Source organism: Squalius cephalus (assembly GCF_949319135.1).
Source record: "Squalius cephalus genome assembly, chromosome: 5".
Lineage (NCBI taxonomy): Eukaryota > Metazoa > Chordata > Actinopteri > Cypriniformes > Leuciscidae > Squalius > Squalius cephalus.
This window is the reverse complement of record NC_137126.1, coordinates 41,504,903-41,527,848: the sequence shown is the minus strand read 5'-3', so window position 1 is coordinate 41,527,848 and position 22,946 is coordinate 41,504,903. Positions and strand designations below refer to the sequence as shown.

Here is a 22,946-nt window from a genome sequence, read left to right as displayed (position 1 = left end):
GACATTTATTTTCAACTTCAGTCTCCAATACATTACCCCTCAGCACATTAAGTTTGTGACTTGCTTGTAAATTGCTCAAATGGAGTAATCAAAGTCTTGAGATGTTGATGTGGCATTTTAGAGCATTGTTTTGAGTCAGCTGCCCAGATACAAATTTGACAGTAAATAGAGCTAAGTATTTTTTCTGTTTCTCTGGCCTTTTAGAATTGAAAGGAAAGTAATTATGGGTACTTTACAATAAGGCTTTTTATGCATTTATTATTTGTTAATGTTATAATGCAATTGTTCAGTTTAAATTAATTCACACAGTGGATCAACTAATGTTAAGATAACTTTTTGTGATGATGATGCAAATTTTAGTGTGCAGAATTTATGTTTTTCAGAATTAAATGTTTAAACATCACCTAAGATAAACAAATGTAAAGAAAAAAAGAATTGCTTACTGTTAGTTCATGTACACGTAATGTAGCTAACAAATGGGACCTTATTGTAAAGTTTTACCGAATTATTCTTTCCATTTACTCAAGAAAAAATTATCTAGTAATACAGAAAATACACAATTGAGCATTATTTCATACAATCACTGATGAGAAAGACACTGAGGGAAAAAAACAGAGTCATATGCACTTTAATCAGTAATGCGCCACAAAAGCGATCAACTTAGTGTTACAAAGAGAAAAAAACAAACACTTATAGGATGTTTCAAATAACATGCAAAGAACATTTTGAACAGCACTTCTTAAGAACATTAATAAAAAAAACAAGAACAAAAGACAAAGATTTGAAGATGCAGACCACACCTCTGGGGTCCCCGGCCATTGACCGGGTCTCATTCACAGAAAGAACAGTTTCTCTGAGAGCTGGATAGCAGGCTCTGAATGGAGGTACTGGCCAGACAGGAAGGCCAGTTTGTGGGCGTACTTGCAAGGTGCAGGAACACGTATCGTTCCAGGCCAGTTCCAGTACAGGTGACACATCTTGAAGGTCAACCTGTGAAAAAGTTTTTTTAATTAGATTTTTGTTTAGTTTTAATATCCACACATCTGAACAGCTTCAGTTAAAAAAACACCAGTTAACTAGAACTACTTTCCTACCTCTGTAAGTGGTCAGGGGTGAGGTTTGCAGTGTTGTACACTGCTATGTAATGAGTGGGCAGGCCACAACCCTGTCGAATCGAATGTGCCATTAGGTAGAAGTCCACCCTGAAGAGAAGAGAAAAATGTCAATACATATACCACATTTTATTTCCTGCTGGTAATGCACTAGACTAGATGTCAGTTCTGCAATGCTTTGCACACGTAGTTGCAGATTCTAGGGCACCGTTTGTAGAACCCTAGTCTGCACGCGGAGCACAAGCTTCAGCTCTTGTAAACCAACCATTCTCTGTTAGTGACGGTGTGGTCCAGCACGGTTCCTGGCGAGGGGGTGCCGAAGTGGTCTGATCCATAGGAGTACAGGGTGGTGCTGATTCTTTTCTGCACCACGATGAAAGCCAGCTTCGGTTCGTAGTTCGGGATGGTCTCGAAGCATTTCAGAATCTGAGGGATCTCGTAAAGCTCCACGGTCTTAAGCTGTCCGTCTGACACGCCGTCGCGATAGATGACGATCTTCTCGGGGAAGGCGTGGTTCACCTGTTTAAATATAAAATGGTAGGATGGTCAAGTGTAAAAATACCAAAGCTGTAGAGTATTGAAATAGAAAAAAAGAATGTTTTGCCTTTGACTGACTCCCTTTCGACAAGGCTAGAGCTGTCATTTGACATTTGTTGTAGAGCCTATATTTTATCTAATTAATATTATTAAGTTTTTTACCTCGTAGTATTTCTGCAGGGCAGCCAACAGACACACTCTGAAGCCGTTGATTATCTCCTCGTGAGGCATTTGGAAGGTGACCCTGGAGTACCATTTGGTCAGCATGCTAAACCGGGACAAACACAGGGTTAGGTCTGATTCACAGATCTCACATCTGCTGCTTGTAAGCAGCGCATTTTAATTTCCACTAAGGGTGCTCCGATTGATCAGGAGCCGACTGTTATCTGCCGATAATAGCTTTGTAAAGTTTGATCGGTGGTCTCTATAAAGGCCGATCAGAAGAGTGGATCAGCTGACGGAAAATATTTCTATGCGCAGCTAAAATTGCTTCCCTACATTCAGTTCTACCAGGTGTCTGAAAAGGACAATAAATTTGCAATGTCTTTGCTGAGAGCGGAGACACTGCAACGACAGCAACCCTACAGCAATGACAGCAAGAAGTGCGTGTGCTTTCATTCTTCCCTAAAAGCCCAAACTTCACGATAGATCAGCTAGATCAGCAATTGTAATAAAATACAGTCTACTGTTGCTAAACTGCAGGACTGCTCAATAATATTAATAATAATAAAAAAGAGTTAATTAAAACTGCCTTAAGTAATGAAAGTGATACTGTTTCCCAAGCGGCTTTATGTGTGAGTGCTTCCGAGAAGTAGTGGAACACGGACAAGTAAAGTGAACTGAGCTTCCGGTTCGTGCTTAAAAAAACACACAGAAATGTCAAAATGCCCAGCTTGGTGAGTATTCATCTTCTCTAAACAACGTCTTAAAGGGATACTTCACCTCTGGGAAGATGAATGTGTATTTAAAATAGGTCATTTAAGTAGAAGAAATGTGAAGAATTTTTTTAATTTGGAGCTTTCTAGAATGAGAAAAGCCAGAAAATTTATTTTTGGCTTATGTGGATGAAAGACAACAACTCCCAGAATGCACTTGCTTCGCTGTCTCAGGAGGCCACGCCTACCGGTAAGAGTGCGCAGTTTAAAACAACAAAGCTAGCCTACGTGATGAGTTTGCAAGGGATTTAGAGATCGTGCAAAATGTCCGGGATTCGGCTTTTGCGTTCTACAGTCGCCATTCATTCATCATGTTTACTGTGGCGAGCAGGACGAGGCTGACGGCCGCGGGAGAACGGCGCGATACCGGTGGTGTCATTACTGAGACGCTCCGGGTCTCGCATCTCTCACGGGGGAGCGGGAATTTTTCTTAGCAATGGTAAAACGCACATCAACCGATCACTTGTTTAGCGTTCATGTAAACACTACATTCAAATTCACCAATCGGAATGAATTCAGTTAGATTGAAACAAAAGGTGTGCATGTAAACAAGGAATAGCGACCGCAGAAAGCAAAAGCTGAATCCTGTACATTTTGAACGATCGGGCCGGACAAGTCCGGGAAAAGGAGGATGGTTACTTACTCAGCTTTCTCCTACTATTCAGCTTTCTCCACAGAACAAGAGCCTGCTAGCTTAGCTTCCAAAGAAAGACGGCTGACACTGTGTACATTCTCTGAGTGAGATCCCACCCTGTATGGGCGGGCTGAAAACATGCGGAACAACGCCATCTACTGGCTGTAGTCTTTAGCCTCTGGCCAGAAAATCCTCCGATGACGCAAAATGACGATTTTTGCGTCATCGGAGGATTTTTTCCAGACAAAAAATACATAAATCTCTCCTCTCAGGGGGATATGAGGGTGTAAAGCATGGTAATTCGAAAATACTACAGGTTTTCTACTAATACAAAGCTTAATGCTAAATCCTGAAGTAACCCTTTAAGTGAACACAAACAGTTAGGAAATAAATTAGCAATTGGAATATCGCATAAAACATTTTGCGATCTGTTTTTGCTGCATTTCTGATCAAATAAATAAGCATAAGAGACTTCTTTCAAAAACAACCCCAAACTTTTGAATGGTAGTGTTTATGTACTTTGTGATTTGGGATGTTAAATGAGTCCAACTGCACTATATTTCATAAAGTTACCTGTTGAGACTTGCCACAAAGCCCATGACAGATCTGCTCTTCTTGCTCGCGTCATGGTGAACATCCACCCCAATCACCATCAGGCATTTCTGTTCCAATGAAAATTAGTGGTTAGAAGTTCTCCTTTTAGTTAATCCCATTTGCTGATATTTATTTTCTGCAACAATCCAAAATCAATACCATTCAGAAGGAATAATGCGTGACACTTAGGGCTCTTAAGTTCATGCTTTTTTTCTTTATCATCCATGACTTCATATTTAATCTACTATAGGTTATTAAAAATTGTGAACAAAGATAAATAAAGTGGGAAAAGTTATTTACAAAGAAATGTTTTAAAAAGACGTATTAATACTAATGCCATTTGAATGTTTTTCTTTCCAACTCAAGACTATTAATGAGTTTGTGGCTGCTGGTTTTTGAGGTAATGTCTCTTAAAATCTGGAGGAACAGTTTTATACTCATGAGGAAAATCAAGATGTGAACCCATGAAAATAATGCGTTAACAAAAACACTAGACAATGGATCACACCTAGCTATCGTATATTGCTTCTCACTGTGCAGTGACCATTTTCAAGTTCATTCTTAATGCTCAATATTTACTTAAGCATTAAAAAAAAAAAAAATCAAATACTGAATGACACACAGTACGGTAACTCCAGGGCCACCCGTGGGCAAAAGGTCTGATTAACACACACTCACCAGAGGAACATTCACTGTCCACAGCTCTCCTCCCAGTTTGCAGTTAATCTGCAGAAGGATCTTTTGAGCGATGCTGCGGAGTTTCTGTGGCTGGGAGATTGTCCGCACGTTAATGGCCTATAAAATAAAAGTCACTGAGATTCAGACATGATATGGAATGTCTAACAGCACTGATGATTGTATTGTATAATTTTCTTCATGTTGTATATTCTGCTTCACATGAAAATATGCCACATTTCCAAAATTAAAGGTATTGTCTTACAGACAAAAACATTTTAATTACTGTTAAATCTACACTACTATTCAATAGGTGCTAATAAGATTTTTTTTTCGAAGAAATTAATACTTTTATTCAGCAAGGATGCATTACATTGATCAAAATACTTTTACATTGTTTGAAAAAATGTAAGAATTTTTTTTTAAAACAAAAGCTATTCTTTAAAACAAACAATCCTGGAAAAAAATGCATCATGATTTTCACAAAAATATTAAGCAGGACACTCTGAAGGATCATGTGACACTGAAGAGTGGAGTAATGGCTGTTGAAAATTCAGCTTTGCCATCACAGAAAAAAAATTACAATTTAAAAAAATAGAAAACAGTTATTTTAAACTGTAATTTCACTGTATTTCATAATAGCACTGTTTTGATCTAATAATTGCAGGCTTGCTTAGCATATGAATCTTATTAAAAACATGGAAGAACTCTTACCGACCTCAAACTTTGGAAGGTAGTGTACATGTTTGGCTTAAATTCAGAAACTGAACTATAAAATGCAAAGACATTGTGTTTCACTCAAACCTGTGACGGTACTGGACTCTGGATGCAGCAGAGCTTTTTGATAGCACTGTACAAGTCATCTCTGTTTCCGGTCATGATGCACACGACCAGCTGCACACGGGGCTGAAAACCAGAAGAGGAAATGATTTGAGCCAAATTAAGAACCATATTCATTTACTATGGTATTTAGATAATACTTCAACATACTACAAAGCCAAAAGAACCATGGTCCGTGGAGATGTTCTTTGAGAGAATAGTAAACTTTTAATCATTGCAGTTTCGTAAGTCTATCTGTGTAGTTTTCTTCCTCACCTCACTGGTGAGTTGAGAGTGAATGCTCTTGACGAATGTCTCAGTTCGGTCATCCCGTAACTCTACGCGGATGGGCCGCTCAACTCTGATGCCCATTGGTCCGGCTACCCTTGTAAAAGTGTTCACCAGCTCCTCTGCCTGATCGGTTGCCCGCCGGGGAAAGAAAACAGCCCAGCAGTTCAGAGGGACCTGACAGAGAGGAATCATGGGACAGGAGACAGAGAGAGGATGAACTAAGACTTGGGTGCAATGTGAAAGATTAGGGCTAAATTTTTTCACATTCAAAACAACAAAAGATAATTTATACAGCATAATTATCTTCTCTTTTACAGTTTAGTCAGAGAATAATTCAGTAGATTCACAAAAAAATGGATAATAAGAGTCATTAATTCAATCAGTCTACACGGGTCCAGCTGTATGTTTTTGCTTTCACTAAAACAAACCAATTTATAAGAGTCATTTTGTTCTGAAATCAGACTACCCTGGCCCAACAGTATGTTTTTGATTGATTTTTGAACAAAGTGACTCTGGTTTGTTTTATTCAGACCATACTAGTTCAGCTGTATTTTTCTGATTCACTAAAATGAACCTAAATAAGAGTCATTTTGTTCAGGAAGTCGATTCAGTGGTTTTAAAGACCCATAATTTAACTCAAGCCAAACGAGGCTGCTTTCTTTCTATGGTGTGATACCGTCAGCATCAATTGTGCATTTTCTGACCACTCCCCAGCAAACCAATGACTACAGTGATTTTTTGCTCAAACACCCTGCGCTGTGTCCGAGCTCTGATTGTTCTGACTCACTGTGCTGATGGAGGGGTCTCGAACCACCTCTCTGGACCAGTCTACTGATGGAGATGTGACGAAAGAGGCTGCATGTAAGCAGATGGTCTCGCTGGGGAGAGTTCTTCCTTGAGTCTGTGCAGGAACAAAACGTTTAAGTAATTCAAGTTAGTTAAAAGAACACCAATGGATCATGATGAACGAAAAATACAGTAAGCCAATCAATACAGTTAATGCAGTTAATTAAAAGGGTGAACAACACAGATGTACACATATATGACCAGTATGTCTCAATATAAGTGATTGTGAAAATTACTTGCATTGGATAAAATGAAAGCTTCATTTTGTCTATTTGAAAACAAAGTTCTCTTTTACTATGCATCTAAAACAAAAGAGGGTCCTACACTAAACTACCACTGTCAAGTACAGTACGGAGGTGTCTGTTTCCTTTCTCACCACTAGAATCTCCTGGCTGATGCTGAGGCCCCAGCGGCCCAGCTCTGAGAGAGCTTCATTATTGCTGTTGATGTTGTGCAGCAGTTTTTTGAGACTCTGGGTGTGTTGTTCGGCTCCCACATTGATGTGCATGGTCAGATCCTGAAACACAGGGAACAAGAGAGATAGTTTTGATTGACCCCATCTGAACAGTTTCCAAAATAAAGAGTTCACCCAGCTGACTCAATTTGACACCTGTTAATGTGCCAAGATTGTTTGACTGGTGATGGATTCGTACCTTCATGGCTCTAAAATCTTTCCTCATTTTCTCAGGGATGCCAGTCATGAAGGAGAGTTCAGGCAGCAGAAGGATTTCACCTGTTATTACCTATTATGGAGTAGATAGAAATTCACGTTAATAACAATCCCAATCGTCATGAAAATCCTTCCACATTGGTCACCAAAACAAACAATTGAGGAACAAAATCTGCCTCAATGTTTTTATGAGGAGCCATTTTACCATGAGACTGGTTAGTATGTGATGGAAAAACTACACTACCATTCATATGTTTAGAGTTGATAAGAATTTTTAATGCTTTTAGTAGAAAAGAAGCATCTTATGCTCACCAATGGTGCATTTATTTGATGAAAAATATAGTTAAAATAGTGATATTGGTATAATAAAAAATGTATAACATTTTTAAAATTACTTTTCTATTTTAATATAATTTAAAATATAATTTATTCCGGTGATGGCAAAGCTGATTTTTTTGGCAGTCATTACTTCAGTCTCATGATCCTTCAGAAATCATTCTAAAATGCTGGTTTGTTGCTCAAGAAACATTTCTTATTATTACATTTATTTGAAATCTTTTGTAACATTATAAATGTTTTTACCGTCTCGTTTGATCAATTTAATGCATCATTGCTGAATAAAAGTATTTATTTCTTAAAATAAAATCTTAATGACCCCAAACATTTGAACAGTAGTGTATATGACTGGTACATTTTCTCATTTCACCTTTCATCGACAAGCATAGTAAATAGCTATAAAAATGCAGACCCTGCCAACTAGTTACCAGGCCAAATAAATTACTATTAAATGTACAGCACCCAATGACACCACTAGATGACAGCATGGAGTGTGAATTCAGTCAGGCCTGTGAAACGTTATTCAAACAACCACTGACTAACATGCAGTTGTCAGTCATTTCTAAAATATATTAAAAAAAAACAAACTCAAAACATTATAAGCAAACAAAACAGCATCTACAGTACTTCTAGTCCAACAATCTTGATATGCATTAGATCACCTTTCCTCCTGGTTTGGACCTCTCTTTTGGACGATGGATGAGCAGTGGTTGGTCCAGTTCCTTTATGGTAATGCCATAGTTCTTACTGTGCATATAAAAAGCTGATTAGAAAATCGACACAACAAACCATAAAACTGTAATTTATCGCTTTAAACCAACATATATCTGTCATAATGGGCTACAATTTACAAATGCAAGGACATTCACAATGTCATTTGTGTCATATAATCCAGTTATACAATTTACTGTCCAGCTGTCGTGTCCTTTACATGCATTCTGGACTTAAATCAGAAAAGTGGGTTCCCCACATTGCACATGAACCTGTAATAATCGACAAACGTGGTCACAGATCCGTCAGCCAAGGTGAAGGTGTCTTTGGGGGACTTTGCCCACTCAATGTCATCGATACGGTAAGTGCGGTTGTTATAGCGAGTGATGACGATTGAACCGACAAACTCCTTTGTGCATTCGTCCTGAAAACTCTCACGACTTCCTTGGTAAATCAGGTTCCTACGGCAGACAAACAGGTATTCGGAGGCAACACGGTTAAGCAATTGACATCATTGCACTGATTTTTGCAAACTGATTAGAGTGATTATGAGCCTAAAGTTTAGCATGCATTTGATTTTTTTTTATAGATGAGATGTGATCCAAAACCTAGTGAGCTGCCTTTCTGTCTACACAGTCAGCTGCTTTCTGAGGCCTCATTCTCACTAACACAGATTAAATCGCTGTTAGGAACTCTGAATAAATTTGACCAATTGTCTCTGACATTCAAATTGCCTAAAATGTCCAACTCTCATTGAAAATTAATGTTACAAAAGCATCCAAACTGATATGGAAGTTCATACGCAGGCCAATTTATTATTATTATTTTTAATGAAATTGCAGGGCTCGCAAAATTTCAAAATTGCTGGTAGCCCTTCGGGCAGGCACTCTTCAGATTTTGGTAGCCCGAAATGAATTTTACTAGCCCAAATAAAAAAAAAAATTTTTAATGTAGAAAATTGGTTAGGAGTCAAAACCATGAATCAAAGTATTTTTTCAAAACACAACTATCAACAATTGGATCTAAAATAATCAAATTAGAATCAATACAAATATGCATCTGGTTCTAACTGAACTGAAATGTGTGTGACCAGTGTGGAACATGAATCAGTGTGTGTCTGTGGCTCAGCCCCCAATGAGGGTATGATAAATAAAAAAAAGGTAACATTTTAGTTTAGGGTCTAATGCTCACTATTAACTAGTTTCATTAACATGCAGATGGCAGGGTTTTATCATCACTGAGGTCCTGAATGTGAGGCGGGCTAGTCAGGGGAGTTCGGGGAAAATTTTGATTTCTCTGATCTACATACGTGCATTTTAAGATGTTTTGAAGGCCAAAAAAATTGGATAACAATAGCTTTAAAACCATGTCAGCGGACAGTAGATTATTTGTCAATACCTGCTCTCACTTCTTATCCATCATCTTTCTTTTTCTCTCATCTTGCCCTGTCTCTTCCTGAATTTACTGAAGGCTACAAATTGTATTATATTAATTCTCAACATGTACACATTCATTATTAATTATATGCCTAACATGATGAAAACGGCTTTGTTAATGTTTCTTGTCCCCTCACAATGACAGTAATCTAATTATTACATTAACTTACATGCGTCACGTTACATAGGCCTATTTTCAGTTCAAAATGGCGAAATTCGACAAAAGTATATTTGTTTCAAACGAAATCATTTGCCTGATTATTTTTGTCATTCGTTTCACATTTATGACCTAAAAAACTGTCAAATGTGAAATGTTTAGTTTAGCAACTTACATCTTCTCACACTTGACCGTAAACTGAAGCGTCAGTCGCTCACTCAAATTCGCGCTCAGCAGCTTCTGTGAACATAAATCCTGCCTACTTTGATTTGATTGGTCATCTCAAATATTCTGACATTGACGAGTAGTGACGGACCAATGAGACTCAGATGAACACACACACACACACACACACACACACACACGCCCTGTCCTCTCTTTCTGACGTGCACTCTGCTCGGCGTCGCAGCGGATTGAAGATAAAGAACATGCTGAATCTGATTAACAAGACTGACGTGAACACTATTTCAGATAGCCCGTCGGGCAGGCCGGTTATGCATTTTGGTAGCCCGACTGGAAAACACAATAGCCCCGGGACGTCGGGCAGGCGATTTTGCGAGCCCTGAATTGTATTATTATTTTTAATACAATTTTATTTTTGAATTGTTTTATTCCATGTCAGCATCAAATGCTATCCACTGGCATAAACAGAGTAGAGTAAATAGAGAAGTAGTTAAAAGTACAACACACAATAAATAAATAGAAAAACTATACAAGTATGGGTGTGCAATATTGACAAAAAAATATTATGTCTCAATATTTTCTAGGATTTTATCGATAACGATATTATATCACATATTTATATTTTGCAAAGTGTATTTATTGTGTTGGTATCTTGGCAGGTTTAGGACTGCCGTGGACAGATGACTCCTGAGGTTTTTGATATTCTTTATAATCTGTGTGGTGGTCAGATCGCAGTAGTGACAGAAATTATCTTTTTTAATAAGTTTAAATTGATTTTAACCCTTTATGGGAATTTTTCACTTTAAAAAAACATTTTTGTAACATAATTAAATGTATGCACCATCTTTTGTGTCAAATTTCAAATTCAATTAGAATAATAAGACACAATAGGTCTGCTACCAATCAAATGAAATCAGTACCAACAAAACTCATCTTTGCAATGCAGAGGAAACACAGAAACTGCATATGAAGTAGCATTTAGATGTATTCTAATGATCAAACTCACATGATATCCAGCACAGAGTCGTTTCGCAGCACCTTGTGTGAGACGTCCACAATGAGGTAGAGGCCACCATCAGTGTGCTTGATACTGGTGGAGTATCCAGGCCACACCTGAAGCCTGACAGACACATTCACAAACACAGTTAGGTACAAACAATCACCAGGACCCTGAACAGAGAATCAGAATGCAAACCATTATGGTAAGTGGTGCTCATACGATTCATATGTGTCTGGTAATCATAAGGCAGGTGGAAAAATACTGAAGCTTAAGTCTAGAATTATTCAGTGTGAAACCAAACAATGTGGAGCACAGCAATTTAAGTTGGAATGTAATTGAGGACAATCAGGTTGGTGCAAAATACCTGTGTTTGCCGAGAACCACAACAGCGTTGGGGTCGTAATGGTTTCTGCCCACTAGTTTCAGCCCCAGTAATTTCATCACTCTGGAGCAGGAGAGAAAAGAGAATGAGAGGAAAGTGAGAGATGTCGACTCAGAGCTGACTGTCAACAAGACATTGTAGCTCCGACTTGTCTCATACGCACATAAAAAGTGGAGCAATAATCCACAGGGCTCAACAAAACGGCCTGTTTCACAACGCTTGCTCATGTGGTGCGCAAGCGAACAGCTTAACTACAACAGCAGGCTCACGTTGTGTTTTCACACTGGCAGCGTTTCCCAATACATTACTGAATATTTACTTTAATAATGGCCATAAATTATCAAATGGTTATTGGTAGGCAGCCTTTGAGATTTTTTTGCAATAAAACTTGATTATGATGATTTAATTTACATTAATTGAATTAATATATATATTATATATAACATAACTTTGTTATGACAACCTAAAATGTGAAAACTGTAATGCTGCGAAAATAACAATTTAAACAACTTGCTAAAACAAAAACATAAATGTACGATCATTTATAAAATCACAAGCATCACTTGTGCCATTAAACACTCCAAAAATGGACCCAATCATTTTCAATTATAAATACCTCACTGTAACCTTTTGGCCTTTCGAAGACGAAATAAATTGTTGTGCTGTAGAATGAGTTTAACTTGTATTGAACCAATAATTTTGGTTTAACACGGAACGGAACACATAGTCTTCATTTCTCTTCGGGCTGCTACGTCACGCGGCCCGTAATTCGATTACACTTATTTAATTTTCCAAAATTGCTTGATGACCCCATCTCTGATCTTTAAAAGACGCAGTGGAGGGAAATGGAGTGAAGCAGGCGCAAGCGAGCAGTCTCTCAGGAGCATGTTTTCACTCCTGGCTATGAAGAGCAAACAGGGTGTTCAGTCCCCACCGAGACCACAGCTAATTGTAGATTTCAAACATGGTTGACTTCAGACAGGCCCAGTGCAGAGACTCCAGGACAACACACGAGGGAATCCACTGAGTGATACGACTGCTAAGGGTTTTGTCTTACAAGAGAGGAGTTCTCTCTGTAACAGAGATGGAAGAATTATGCCCAGTGAAAACACAGAGATCTTACATTCTCTCAGAGGCCGGGCTATTCAAGTTTGACCTTTTTAATGCTATTTTGTCTTTCAATTACCGTGTAGTTTTAATGGTGCACACGTATGATTATTTCAGTATGAATTTGATTATTTCAGTATAGTTTCCATCCTTTGTAACATAGCACTACAAATTGTCCCATATGTCTGTTAGTGATGACACAGTACACTTAATCAGAAATTGTATCAAGTTTATCTTGAAAGATTTTACAATAACACTGCATACTGCAGTACTTTTTGGTTGTATGTGGGTTTCCCATTGTTTGCAAAGTTCATGGGATAAAATCTTTAAAAAACAATGAAGGCCATTTGGATCAATGAAACGAAATTCAAAAAATGAGGGGTCAGTAATTTTTTTTTTTTCAGCAAGGATGCATCAAATTGATAAGAAATTACAGCAGAGACATTTAAAATGAACAAAAAAATAAAAATAAAATAAATGCTGTTATTTTGAACCACTGTTTTCAATTGATAAAAATCAGCATATCAGAATGATTTCTGAAGGATCATGTGACACTAAAGACTGATGTAAACAAGTAATGATTATCATTACAAAGTAATGATGCTGGCAATTCAGCTCAAAATATATTCAACATTTTGAATATATATATATAATTTTAAAACAGAAAACAATATTTTAATTACTGTTTTACTATATTTTTGATCAAATAAATGCAGCCTTTGTGAGCACAAGACTTCTTTCAAAAACATAAAAAAAATCTTGCTGACCCCAAACTTTTGAACGGTAGTGTAAATGACCTCTGTCATAAGTGGCTAACCTTGATGTATCGACAATTTCATTTGAGGCAATTTATTTTTCTCATGGTTCTGATGTCACAACCTCACCTGTTTTTGCAGCTCAGTTTGCAGAAATGAACCAAGGAAGGTTCACTTTGCATTGTGAACATTACATTTTGTCTACATAAAACATTAAACTCTTATTTCAAACCATTAGTGAGGTCATACATTAATAAAAGAGAGAATTTTTATTCTCTCAAAAGAGGATATTCCAAACCATGAAAGAGCAAAACAGGGAAAACAACTCAAAAACACATTAACCCCTGTAGTGTCTTGGGAATCCTGATACTATACAGACAGAAGAAGAGAAAACGCACCTCCTTAGAACCACGTTGTAGAATGGGATACACAGGTCAGAGCTGGGCGGCAGAATCTTTGTCAACTGGATCTTGATGTCGATCTCCTGATTGTCGGTTTTTCTCTCAGCTTTAAGATGAACAACCTGTCACACAGCAAAGCCAAAGTAAACCTGGGAAATGAGGAATGTTTAAAGTGGAAAATAACAACATCTAACATGCATACAAACCTCTTCTAGACGTTTTGGCAGATAGAGAATAGATCCGTCAAAAGCCACCACCTCTCCCGTGGTAGGCCGATGTTCCTTCATCATACCGAAGCGCATACCGATAGACTCAATGTTCGGGCTGAAATTCAATAGCCAATCATTCACTTCATTAATCATGTGTTCTAAAGGAAATGCTGCTAATCTTAATTATTCAATCAATAATGGTCACAATATAGGCCATAAACTAAAATGTCTACTTTATTTTTGACAGGCAGGGGCAAACAACTTGGTTTCTTTAAATAATGCATATGAAAAACCCACGTTTAATTAAAAGTGCGCCAAGTTATGATCCGATATACCGATCCTTTTTTCAGGAGCAACTTCTTAGCAAAACCAGCTTTATACTGACCCTCATTTGTAAAGCAGTCTGGTGTGTGAAATGATTTGCGCAAACATGAAAGCATTGCTGTTGATCGTGGGGAATATTCCCTCCGAAAACAAAACTCAGCCACTGCGTCTTCAGCGGTTCGGATTTAGGAACATCAAAATGACTGCTGTGTTCCTTATTGCACCCAAGAACAGAACACCACAATCGCTTAGACGCCATTCTGCTCCAGCGTATCAACAATGCGGACTATGATGACAGCTCGCTCACGAGCGAGGGCGGGTCTGTGTTGAAATGCTGCTGTCAATCAACAATCGTGGGAGGGGCATCCGATCTTGTGACGTCACAAGATCGAACGGGTTGATTTGAGACAGGGGAAAACATATAAGGAGATAAAAAAAAAAAACACTGGATGGATTTTTATCATTTTATGATGGTTGTGTACAGGCACTGCCAACACACATTTCAGTACAATCAACTTGTAAAAGTGCATGCACCATTATATGACTCCTTTAAGAAAAACTATCGTTATATCATTAGCACACGGAAACTCCAAGCTCTTCACCACAACCCGCCAAAATAAAAGTTCGGTTTAACTTGATAATATATTACTATTGTATAGTAGAATTTAGATATCTCAATTTAATAATAATACTAACACTAATAATAATAAATGATAAAATTTATTTAAGGAATAATCACACTTTTTCTTCTATGTTGTAATTTTAACAGTACAAAGCTCAGTTGTGCCGCATGTTGTTTGACAAAAAAAAGTTTAAGATCAATTAAATTAATGTTTTATGTCTTCATTTGATTACTAGAAAATTCACAAAACATTTCATAGAAATTATTTTTTTTATAACTAAAATGGTTGTTTTTATTAATATTCAAGCATCACAGACAATGGCAGACAGCGACCAAGACAGCTCTGGCATAATGTCAATAACACTTCTATAAATGACTTACTTAGTTTCTTTATAGTTATTGAGGTAAACATGCCTAAAGTACTGAAAAAAGGTACCGTTGGGTACCAGCACCGAATTTCAGGTACCGATACCGGTACCGGTAAAAATGTGAACAGTACACCTGATACACTCTGTTAACTGTAGTAAACGCTGAACAAAGGCAAGTGGGAATATTGATTTAATTCAGCCATATATGTTTAAATTGGAAACATTTAGAAGTAGATGGAGAGAGAATTCGTCTACAAGTCGATGTATTGTAATGTATTTTATCTATCGCTCTTTACAACATCAGCATCATACTGACAGGAAAAGCCCCGCCCCACAAGTTAACGAAATTAGTTACATGTTTGTGATGGTAGGAAACAGTAGCGGCTTTTTTGAGACCGTCTTTGGTACACTGCATTTTAAGGAGAAAATACTTAGCAATGGTGTTAACTGAAGAATTTGCTCATGGTTTGTATGAAAGCATATTTAAAACACCACATAGACATAAAAACAACATTAAAAACTTGATTAGGGGGTCTTTAAGACTCACGTAAATGTAACATGGTACTGAAACACAGCATCGTTTTTGCAGCAGATGGGAATGTAGTTTGATCCGATGGACACAGGACTGCCTTTGGTTCCTATTTTCTGCAGAGGCTCCCTGAAGAACACATTGTAGGAGAGACACATGAGTTTATACCAACTGGTTGGATTGATTTGTTGTAAAGAACTACACCAATCAAGCGATTCATTTGCGAATTAGGCAGAGTTGTGTCACAATTCAGCTGGAATATATATATTAGGGATGGGCATTTTTCAAAATTATTGCATTCGATAAAAATCGAATATCCGTTTATTTAAAAGATGTTTAACAAAAAAGAAGGTTTTTTTTTAAGTGTTTGTCACCATTTCTGAACAAGTTTACGATTAGGCAATATACACAACAAGCTTACAATATATGTTAAAGTTTTCTTTTAGTTGAAAACATTAAACAATATGTGTAAACAAAAAATATAAAGAACAAAAGCATTTAAGCTCAAGCAGCGCGAATGGAAAAAAACGCCCAATAAAGCAGACTGCGCCACTTATCGAACAGAACGTACACATACACTCGAGTCAGCAGCATATGATTATCGTGTTTATATTGCTTCACATTTATGTTGAGAAAAACAATAATATCCACATGCTCGAGTGAGAAAACGCGCTGTTCTGACAGCTTAGTGTACTAAGCAAAGTTTCTAACAGCACTTTGCGTTTTCTGTTCTTACCCGTCTCCCTCAACGAAACTTAAAGGAAGTATATATCTCAAAATCATTTTACTATTAGATAAGTTATCATCTCGGACACGCGGGGTCCAGTTTAGCTGGCCTGCAGTCATGAATGCAGTGATGGACAGCTGTCTTTCCTCAATGACTGGTGTTTGGATTTCATGTGATTTCTCATTGTGGTGATGATATTATAACTCAAATTCATTTTGTAAGATCATTTTCAATTAATTCCAAACTTGGCGAGGCAGACGACAACATTATCTGATCAAATACAAACAACTTGTTAACACGCTCCACAGCGCCACCCAGTGCATTTAATTATTACTGTGAGTTAGCGCTTGGGATTTATCATGGATTCACTGCATTTATGGCAAGCAAAGCAATGTAGTAAAATTCGAATAGTACTTTATTTTTCGAATAATAATTACAGATCGAATATTCGAAAAGTTGTGCACACCCCTAATATCTATAATGTAAAACTAACATACTCTATTTTTATTACCAGTCTTAACAGTTAATATTTTTGTGGATTGTTTTATAGAAAGTACAAATGAACATTTGTATTTATTTCAAATAGAAATATTTTGTACCATTACAACTCTCCCTTTTGATCAATTTAATGCATCCTTGCTGAATAAAAGTATTAATTTCTTAAAATGTATATCTTACTGACCCCAACCTTTGAACGTTGTATATACTGCAAATTACATACGACGTGTTTACTTGCTTGAAATGATCCAAAATTACAATCAGAGGTGACTGAAAGAATTCATACTTCACTATCTCAATTTTCACTTCAACTTTAGTGGGTGTTCCTGGAACAATCGGAGATTCTTCAGAGATGGAGGCAGCAGACGCCAAAGAGAAAGGGGCAGCAATGGGAGACATAGGGCCTGATGGGCCAATCGGTCCACGACCTACACCCATATGAGGCAATGCTGCTCTGCCAACACCAACAAATCCTCTGCCCAGGAAACTGTAAATGTACAAAGTGAAACTCAAGTGACCAGCATTTTGATACATTTCAATATTCATATTTTAAAGGGATAGTAAAAAAATCTCTCATTTATTCATCCTCATGTCGTTCCAAACCATATGACTTTCTTTCCTCAATGAAGAAAAATTATAAGCTCCAAAAAGACAACATAAATCCCATAAAATTATCATACAGGTAATCCATATGGCTTAACTTGTCTGAAGTCATATGACAGCCTTGTGTGATGAACAGACACAAATTTGAGTTCTTATTCACTTACAATCTTCCAACTTCCAGATAAAGTAATGCAGGTTTGAAATGAAATGAAAGAGAATGTTATCCATGTAAAATAAAAAATTAGTGATAAAGAAACTGGACTAAGAAAACAAGCAAAAGAAAAAACAATCCTGGGTGGTGCTAGAGAACATCACCTGATGGATTCTTCTAAGCAAGTGTCTCCTCTTTCTGGAGTCAGAGCGACTGCCCCAATGATGCTCGGCTTGGGCTGGACATCTGCCCCAAAATCACCCGCTGCACCCCTACCTGATTAAGGACAGAGAAAACATTCAATACAGACAAATAACAGAATTATACTCACACACAAAACACTTAGACAGCCTGCTGCGTTAACTAAACTGTAGGAGATGATACACATAAAAAAAAAAAAACATGATTTTCGTGATGCGTAATACGTGGACGGAATCAGGATGGCAGGATGCCATCTCACTATGAGGACATTCAACATGATTTGTTGAATTGTTTTAGTCTCCTTTTTTTTGGTACTGACATTGATATCTGACATCCACTGTCAGAAAAATCAAGTGGAAGAGCTGCTTATAGGAAGATCTTGGTTAAGACAGCTTGTTTAATTCCAGAACCGTTGCATTATGAACATAAGAAACACTGTGATGAGCCATAGGGTATTATTAGTGCTCGAAAAGGTTGGAAGTCTTATCTTAAAATGTCATGTTTGCATTGAAAAAATATTTTTTTAAGCCAGTCAGTCTGCTGTGAAGTGCAGTCTGAAAAAAGCAGTGGCTCCCGAAGAGTTGTGCGCAAGGCGAAAACGTAAAAAGGTCACCGATACAGAAGCCAAGCACTATTTTTAAGCACTATTTAAATCCTTCCAAAGAAAAAAGCTCTTAAATACAAGATTAATGGGCTTACTTTCATCATTTGTATTTACATTGCAGATTAAGTTTGTTTTCATTATTAGCTACTTGACCTTCCTGCTGTCTTGAGCAGTAATTCACAAGTCTAAGTGATGACTATTTTACTTTGTTGGTGTTGCCAAGGATACAAGAATGATGGAACACAATTTAATGCCCACTCCAATTAACCTAGCCCTGACATGAATGATGAAACAGGTACGAGTTTGATTAAATACAATATACAGAAAGATGCATTGCATTTATAATGTATAGTATAGGCCCTGCTTCTTATGGTGCCAGCTTTCATCTTTTAACAAACCAAATGCTGCATCTCAGCCTGAATGAATGCTCAAACATCTCAGCGTAATGTAATGTTTTTGAAAGAAGCATCTTATACTCACCAAGGCTAAATTTATTTGATCAAAAACCACAGAAAAACAGTAATACTGTGAAATATGAACACAATTTAAAATAACTGCTCTCTATTTTAATACATGTTTTCGGTCTTCAGTGTCACATGATCCTTCCGAAATCATTCTAATATGATGATTTGGTGCTTAAGACAACATTTCTTCTTCTTATTATTATTATTATTATTAGAAATCCACAAAAATTTCGGCTACCTAACATTTTTGGCGAAACAGTAATTTTTGGTTTTAGGCCAAAAAAAGTGACCTAAACTAAAAGTATGTAATTTTCAAAGCTAGAGGTCACTTATTCAAAACAATTACAAAGGCGTAGCTTGACACCGTGAATGAGCGTGGAATCATGGGAGTTGTCGTCTTCAGCTTCACAGCCATTTCAAATGCATCTTTTAAGACCACTTGCGTTTAAAGGTGCATTGCGCAAGTCTCTGAGTTTTTGCAGAACTATGCCCCCTCTGGCGACAAGCGAAACTGCAACCAGAGGTGTGCACGCTCATGGACCACACGCATGTGTCTTTGTCTTACGTGGAGTTTGCGTTGGGGTTTGGAATCGACTACAAGCCGGTCTCTTTGAATCCATCTTCTACTTTTGTCGCTCGAGTTGTCTTCGCTGATTCGGAGAATGGCGGCGAATACACAAACCAGCCAGACATAGCCAGGTGAGCGTGAACGCGCATGACGTCACGCCCAGTCTCAAATTCCGTCCCGAATCCCTCTTATTTATTTTACTGTACAGGATTATAGAGGCAATCGCAGTGATCAGAGAAGGGCTCATTCAGCCCATCAGGCAATTGTTTAAGCATGTATGAGTTAGAAAAACGGGTATTTTTAACATGAAATGTTGCGCAATGCACCTTTAAGTTTTTGGAGGGTGCAGGTTGGATGTCAGCATCAGCTACATATTGAATGTATAAGGATTACTTTTATGGTGCTTTTTGTCATTGCTGGATCTGCAGATGGACTCTTATCTTACTGCATGGACAAGAACAGCTTTTACATTCTTCTAAACATTTCATTTTGTATTCCATGAAAAAAATAAGGTCAAGCAGAAAGAGGGCGAGTTCATGATGACAGGACTTTTTTGGGTGAACTTTTCATTTAAAAGTCACTTCTGAAAATATTAAGACACACAATGAAACAAAAATAAAACTTTTCTCTCTGTTCTCTCACATACCAATAGGTGCTGCCCCTCTGCCCCAGGTCTTTCCTGGCTCAATGCCCAGGCCCCTGAACATGGACACCAGCGATGACCCTGTCCCAGGAGCATCAACCTAAAAGAAATCCAAACCTGAGACCTAATGCATAAATCTATTACCAAATCAAATGTGTTTATCTAGAAGATATATTACAATAAACAGCCATTTGGTGACACAAATGTTAATTCCAATTAGTTTTTTTTTTAAAGTAGCCATTAATTAAAATAAAACCGAATTTGCGATATGGCTTAGTGCACTGCAATTATCAAATTTGGGATTTGGGAACGCAACATGCGACAACCATCTTCCCAAACTTGTAATGGGAAGCGCTTATGAGACAACTTTAAGGGCTCCCTGCAGTTTTGTGTCAACATAAAAGTTAGGCATAAATACAGTTGTGATGTAAAATAAAAGTATTATCATTATTATATTATATTTCTTCAATATTCAATGCTTTTATTTTACAGTGAAATTTTACAATAGTATTTTGCTTTTTTTTGGTTGTAATTTTATATTTTTATTTAGTTAATAATAATAATAATAATAATAATAAAAATATAACCATATTGATATATAAATCACAAACTTTTGGCCTAATTGTCCGGCCCTACAAACAAGCAATATTCAATGTTTTTATTTTACAGTGAAATGTTACATTGAATGAGTAATATTTATTTTGTATATTTTTTTATTGATATATAATCACAAAATTGTGCATTGGCCAAATTGTGCAATCCTACAAACAAGTACAGCAAACCTAGAATTGTTTTAATTGCATTTTATATCATAATAGCAATTTTTATCAAAGAAAAAAAAAAAAGCCCCCTAACCACGCCCACCACTTACCTTGGAAATCATTGGAGCCACCTCTGCTTGCAGCTCAGGCATCTTTTCCTGCACATCTGATCTTTCAATGTCCTGGGTAAGCACTGGTCCCAAAGCAGCCCCTCTACCTATCCCAACAGTGGGCTCAGGAGTGGGCAGCAAAAAACCTCGGCCTCGCCCAAAACTTCCCTCTTCCATCGGTAATTGCACTCCTCTACCCATGCCCACCAGAGGCTCACTTACAGATTGAGTCACTCCTCTGCCAAATCGCACAGGCGATTCTCCAGGTACACCTAGGGCTCTACCTCGTCCGGGTAGAGGTTCATCTTTAGACAGGACAAGACCCCTGGCTCGCCCCAATGGGGACTGGTCAGGCAGTTGACCCTGATCTTCTGCAGGCTGCAGCCATGGTAGACGGGTGGCCCCTGGGGGACCAGGAAAGGGTGGTCGTTTTGGATCCATTTCTTCCTAATGCACTTCAATGCAAGTTGCAACTGACAAAAACAAAGCACAAAAATCAATGGAGGTTTCTTGACATGTCTATCTAAAACATTGTCAAAGCACTGCAGACCTATTAGGCATTAAATCATATTAGTAAATACCAATGCACTGATTAATAAGCAATTCTTAATACATTTGCATGAGTTAATCTAAACAACATGCAACAAATACATTTATGAGTCATTGTGCAAGATTGCGGCAGAACAGAAACATGCTTTAGTACATCCAAAATATAAGTCCAATGATTGCAATCGAGACTATGGCTTTTGTGCAAACAGCGAGTCATGTTCGTTACCCAAGTCGACATGAGCACGTGTCAGCCTGACAGGATCTATAACAACAGCTGAGATTATTTCACTTATAAAATATGATTTGCCAATTCAAGTAAATAGCATTTTATATTGTAAGAGAAAGATAAATTACCTACGTGAATATAGTACTTTTTTATGTCGACCGTAACTTAACTTCAGTTACACTAGACAGCGCGCGCGACGTCAAATTGAGATTATTCGACGGACTGACGAACGCAATTGACAAAAAAACTATTCTATTCGATAATTTTCATAAATAAATCAGGTTGATGCGTGCATAACATTGTAAAATTGGTGTAAATGTTACTTTAGCTGAAAATATTTAGAATTTTATATTGTGAGACAATGAACCAACCGTTCGATCCAGCAGCCGGGTAGAACTAAATTAAGTTCAACTGAACAAACACTGAATCAGTAATGTTTTCCGATTCCCGATTCTTTTCAACGGTTCATTCAAAACAATTCATGAATCATCAAAATGGACGTTTGGGAACACTTTTGAGCTTTGAGTCAGATTGATAACCCGAAGGTCGCGGGTTCGATTCTTAATACCAGCAGGACGCGACTGAGGTTCCCTTGAGCAAGGAATCGGACGCCGCAATGAATGGCCACTGCTCAGGGTGTGTGATGTTCACTAATGTGTGTGCACTAACGTGTATGGGTTAAATGCATAGGAAAAATTCCCAGTGTGCCTTCACGTGACTTCCCCGGTTCATTGAAAATTGCCATTCAGAAGAACCGATTCGCTTCACTGTTGTGCTCGTGGTTAAAAGCGTTCTTTTGCAGAGATGCATGATGGGACAGATTGTTACCCATCAAACATCTTTGAGCAGGTTTTTTTTTTTTTTTTTTTTTTACATAAGAAACATGAAATCAATTTCCTTTTTGTTAAGATTTTATTTTTTGTACTCTTAGACAGGATTAAGGCACATTCAAATACAAGCAAGAATGTTGAATGTAAATAATCTTTAGATTTTCTTTTCTCTTTAATTCTGATTAGAAAATAAAGATTTTGACAAATATTTTTATAGAAGATTTGTATATTTGTATTTTTAGATTTATATGAGCACTTCTGCATAGGCCTAGCACACACACACACACACACACACACACACACACACACACACACACACACACACATATATATATATATATATATTTGAAAATGAATCAGCATACATCCTGTCCATCT

The 22,946-nt window shown here is 37.4% G+C and overlaps 1 protein-coding gene across 2 annotated transcripts; it reads right to left on the bottom strand.

Annotated features, from left to right (window-relative positions):
- Positions 1-610: 610 nt before the first annotated feature.
- On the bottom strand, positions 611-22,161 carry piwil2 (piwi-like RNA-mediated gene silencing 2). 2 transcript variants are annotated; one of them, XM_079871691.1, is made up of 23 exons: positions 22,099-22,161; positions 20,964-21,418; positions 20,096-20,192; positions 17,777-17,888; positions 17,145-17,345; positions 15,652-15,762; positions 13,788-13,905; positions 13,579-13,703; positions 11,301-11,381; positions 10,943-11,056; positions 8,433-8,621; positions 8,112-8,196; positions 7,097-7,186; positions 6,820-6,960; positions 6,385-6,498; positions 5,583-5,771; positions 5,292-5,393; positions 4,491-4,607; positions 3,792-3,880; positions 1,812-1,917; positions 1,378-1,631; positions 1,095-1,202; positions 611-990 (listed from the first exon to the last, which is right to left on the bottom strand). In XM_079871691.1, exons 2-23 carry the CDS (start codon positions 21,402-21,404, stop codon positions 834-836), a joined length of 3,141 nt encoding a protein of 1,046 aa, XP_079727817.1. In that variant the 5' UTR covers positions 21,405-21,418; positions 22,099-22,161; the 3' UTR covers positions 611-833. The 2 variants fall into 2 exon arrangements, with proteins under 2 accessions (XP_079727817.1, XP_079727818.1); XM_079871692.1 differs by lacking the exon at positions 8,433-8,621 and having other exon boundaries at positions 613-990.
- Positions 22,162-22,946: the final 785 nt, after the last annotated feature.